The sequence below is a fragment of the Lipotes vexillifer genome, unplaced genomic scaffold, assembly GCF_000442215.2.
Source record: "Lipotes vexillifer unplaced genomic scaffold, Lipotes_vexillifer_v1.1 scaffold606, whole genome shotgun sequence".
Taxonomy (NCBI): domain Eukaryota; kingdom Metazoa; phylum Chordata; class Mammalia; order Artiodactyla; family Lipotidae; genus Lipotes; species Lipotes vexillifer.
This window is the reverse complement of record NW_006780574.1, coordinates 382,578-387,457: the sequence shown is the minus strand read 5'-3', so window position 1 is coordinate 387,457 and position 4,880 is coordinate 382,578. Positions and strand designations below refer to the sequence as shown.

Sequence of the window (4,880 nt, the reverse complement as noted above, 5' to 3'; positions counted from 1 at the left end):
TTTTTTTTTTTTTTTTTTTGCGGTACGCGGGCCTCTCACTGTTGTGGCCTCTCCCGCTCAGAGCACAGGCCCCGGATGCGCAGGCTCAGTGGCCATGGCTCACGGGCCCAGCCGCTCCGCGGCATGTGGGATTTTCCCGGACCGGGGCACGAACCCGTGTCCCCTGCAACGGCAGGCGGACTTTCAACCGCTGCCCCACCAGGGAAGCCCCATTTCAACAATTTTTGAGGCCTGCCAATCCTATTCTTTCCTGTCTGTTGTCTCAGTTCCCACTTTTCTGTTGCTATTACAAATGCTACAGTCTGCCTTTCATCACTTTTCAAAGAGAACTCCCAACAGACTGTCTCATAGAGCTATCATATGGCTTTCACTTGTCTTCCTAAATCATGAATTGAAAAATGTGATTTTTATCCTCAAAACCTTCCAATTACTCTGATGTCAGCAAAATAAGTCAAAATTTTACTTACAACATTGAAGATTTCTATATATTTCTAGTCTCACCTCCTGCTATGTTCCTTAGAATGTCCCCTGCTCTAGCCTTAATGAACTCATCCCACCTCAAAACTGCCATTAGCTTCCTCACCTCTAACAATTACTCATACTGTCCCTTCAGAGTACAGTGATTAACCTTATGACTGCACATCCCAAGTCCCTGGGACCCTATTCATTTGGAAATCTATCCATCCTCTAAAGTTCAATTCTGAATTAAAAACCTCAGTGAATTCCCGAAAAGCATGTATTTCATTCTATTTTATTTTATAGGTAAAGTGTGTGTGTGTGTGGGTGGTGTGTGTTGGGCATGTGTGTGTGTGTGTGTGTGTGTGTGTGTGTGTGTGTGTGTGTACACCAAGCACACCAGATTATAAACTCCTTGAAGACAATCACTGTCTTACTGATTTCTATTGATCTATATGGTAGTCACTCAATAATATATTTTAATAAATAAATAAATGAAAAATTATCCCTTTACTGATTTCTATAATTGGTTATGATGCTTTTGATAAAATCATACCTCTGAAGAGTACTTTTTGTTAATAGGCTATTATGGCAGAGAAAATCTGTGATGCTCTCCTGTGTACAGCTGCAAAAAGGTATTATGGTAGAAAAATGTAAATGAACCAGGTTTTTACAAAAATGTTTTGATTAAAGTTATATTATGCTATTTTAAATGGAGTTTTCCAAACTAAACTTTCTTATTTACTTTTCAAAAACTTATATTAGCGTCAAATGATTATTTGGACAATTAAATTCACATGGTTCCATTTCTACTTCTACTGTCTTCCAATCCATTCTCTACAGAATAGTAAGATTAGTTGTTGTTGTTGTTTTTTAATATAAATCTGACTATATCAATTCTCTATTTTACATTTACACTGAAGACAAAGTACATATCTCTTATGGTAGTGGGCAAGGCCCTGCTTTCCTTTCCAATTGCATCCTCAGTCACTTTCCCATTTGCCATCTGTAATCCAGCCCATCTTCACTTCAGTTCCTCTGACAGTAAAGCTTTTGCCCAACTTAAGATTTCAGTTGTTCCATTTTCTTTATCTGAAATCTTTTCCTCACTCTCCATGGCTGGTTCCTTCTTTACAATTAAGTCTCAGCTTAAATGATGCCTCCTTAAAGAGGCCTTTCAGCAAGCCTATTTAAATAGGTTTCTGTTAGTTGCCTTCACATCAACCTGTTTGTTTGACTCCATCACTTTGGTCTCTAGAAATTATATTCGTTGTTCATTTGGTACTTATTTATTGATGCATCTGCCCATTCGCTACTTTTCAGATGACACAAGATGCTTCATGAGGGTAAAGGCTATGCCTGCTTTGTTAACCACTGTATACATAATCAGAGCTCTGGGCATTGTATATTGTTAGGGGAAAATATGTGTATACATACATATATACACATGTGTATATATGTATACCTACACACACATATCCACATATATACATACACACGTGAGTTGTTTTTTTTTAGGTTGGTGCATAATAGCAGTATTCTATAATATTTAAAAATCTGTCTGATGGAAGAAGTAGAAGAGTCATTCTTTGCAACATCAGAGGCAAATATAGGATTAGTTGGGAGATAAGTACTATAGGGATGCATTTACTGCCTTACTGAAAAGAAAAAAATGTCCTATCAATCAGATTTGTCTCCAGATACTTTGAACTATGTAGATGCTATGGGTTTCAAATCTAAATTGGATGCCTGCCTCTTAGGGAAGTGTTGAAGTGGATTCCTGAATTTGAAGAGAGAGATGGGTCTAGTGGCCCCTAAATTTTCTTCCAAATCATCTAATTCTATGACCTGTACATTTATACCATCTCCCCAAGCACCTCAAAGACCCTTTGACTCCATCGGAAAATATTTTCCTCTAACAGAATACTGAGAAGGAAGATGTTGTTTTAAGATATATTTGAAACGTCTTGCTTCAAGGAGGTTTAGACAGCGTGGAATAAATACTTTCTCTAAAAATTAAGATTGCCGTGGTTTAAAGGTCAAATAGATGACTTGGTTTAAAAGTCCAGGAATAAAACTGAAATTTAAAGAATCCACACATAAAATCACTAAAATTACTTTATAATTATGCCTTACAAAAAACATGCAATGAGTTCATCCACTGAATAGGTCAGCCTGGAAAGAAGCACCGATTGTATTTGGAGCTATTCTCAATACAAACAATTTTAGGAAATGAAATCTGATGATCTCAGTTTATAAGGGAGTCATGTGCTTCTTATTCAATTAAGTATTTTTTTTGTATGCAATAGTAAGGTATAAAAATATTAATTTTGTGGTGCCATTTTGAAACAGTGAAATATAAGCCATGGAGGGGATAAAAACCACATACAACAACTGTACATGTAGAATATGCAATTCACTCATTTAATTCTGAGATTCTATTAGGAATTTTCACATTTCTTTAATATTTCTATATGCACAGTGTTGCTTGTGTTCAGGTAACAGCTATGAATAAAAATCAAAGGAAAACATATTCTCAAAAATTGCACACAATAATCCATCCTGAAACAAGTAACACATACTATAAAATGATGTCACTATATGGAAACTATGGTTATGTCCAAAAATACAGTTACCACCCTAGACTAATAAAAAGTAGTGGAGAGTGGCATGGACATATATACACTACCAAACATAAAATAGATAGCTAGTGGTGAGCAGCTGCATAGCACAGGGAGATCAGCTTGGTGCTGTGTGACCACCTAGAGGGGTGGGATAGGGAGGGTGGGAGGGAGGGAGACGCAAGAGGGAAGAGATATGGGGACATATGTATATGTATAACTGATTCACTTTGTTTTAAAGCAGAAACTGACACACCCATTGTAAAGCAATTATACTCCAATAAAGATGCTAAAAAAAAATAAAAGTAGTGGAGTATAGTGGCTCTGAGTAAAGTCTTAGAGACAGGTTGCTTGGATTTAAATATCTATCCAGGCTCTCAATAATCAAATGGTCTTTTGCAGGTCCATTACAAATTTCTTCTTTGTAAAACAAGAATGAGAACAGCAACTAATTCAAAGTATTATTGTGCAGAATCACAACATAGGTCATGGTAATCTATTTAACAAAATGCCTGGCCCACAGTAAATGTACAAAAAATGGAAACTTGCTATTTTTGAATACTTTAAACTTCAATAGCCTTTAACTTAAAAAAATAAATTGATTGATTTGCTGGTTAAATTGATTATTTATCTTGGTGTCAGCATGTCTAAAATGGAGAATTATGGTGCTTGTCTGAATAAACCAAGTAAATATATTCTCTATACAAATAATCTGTTTATTTCAGTTCAATGTATCTTGACATGTTTTCTTAGCACATTCTCTAGGAGAGACAATCATTAAATAAGCAACTTTTCCCAGTGAGGCCATTCATGTGTGAATGCACATGTGGATTTAAATAAAACTTACTAAATATGTAAAAATCAAATTTATCTAATATAATTTTCCTTATATAAAGCTGATCAAATATTGCATACCCATTAACAGGATCCACCACAATCCCTCTGGGATGGGACATTTCTCCCTCTAAGAGAGTCTTCCGACTCTGAGAAGCCTTTTCCAGCCTAGCCACGTTAATGGTTTTCCTATGGCCATCATTTGTCCAGTAAAGGTTATTTCCAATCCAGTCCACAGCAATGCCCTCCACATTATCCAGATCTGCAAAAAGCAAAAACAAGAAAGAAAGAAAGTTTTCATTAGTGTCCACTACTTAACTTCTACTTAATAAAAAGTATAATTTTAAAAGGAATACATTCTGATCTATAAATTCTTTATAGTGATTTTTGCAAATATCATTCCATAGAATATTTTTCAATTTTGTTTTGAATGCCAGGCCCTCTCTTGAGATAGTTTATTTGAAACAGTGATCTGCAGAAAAACAGGAAAATATAAGTGATGAGAAAAGGAAAGGGTAAAAGATAAGTTCTTGGAGTAAAAGCAGTCTCATAGATTGTTCAGAAGAAAAATCAAGTAACATGATCTAGTAATACGTTCAAAAAGTAAGCATGTTCAAACATGTAATATGTAATCTGAATAACCAAAATAATATGAAGGCCCTTTTGCCAAGAGTTGAACAGGTCCAGCAGAAGCACACCTTTGAAAGCCCAGACTAGGCTTTTATCATGGAACTGCATGAACAGTGAATCTCAAAGAAACACTAAAATATTTCTGTATATTTTAGACTTACTTTAAAAAGGACGCTATTACAGGCTCCTCTAAGATACAGGCAGTTATAATTCAAATATATAATCATATGAGCTCCCCTAATTCAAATCTTTACAGAAAGGGAAACTCTAACACAAGAATGAAGGCTTAGGGCTTCCCTGGTGGCGCAGTGGTTGACAGTCCGCCTGCCGATGCAGGGG

At 35.9% G+C, this 4,880-nt stretch overlaps 1 protein-coding gene across 1 annotated transcript in view; it reads right to left on the bottom strand.

Annotated features, from left to right (window-relative positions):
* The window catches only part of LRP1B (LDL receptor related protein 1B), a gene marked incomplete at its 5' end in the record, with an annotated part of 1,013,530 nt that overhangs the window by 782,749 nt on the left and 225,901 nt on the right, over nucleotides 1-4,880 (bottom strand). Inside the window, one exon of the mRNA XM_007453725.1 lies at nucleotides 3,993-4,173. Within this exon, the coding sequence (XP_007453787.1) occupies nucleotides 3,993-4,173 (181 nt within the window). The remainder of the gene's footprint in view (nucleotides 1-3,992; nucleotides 4,174-4,880) is intronic.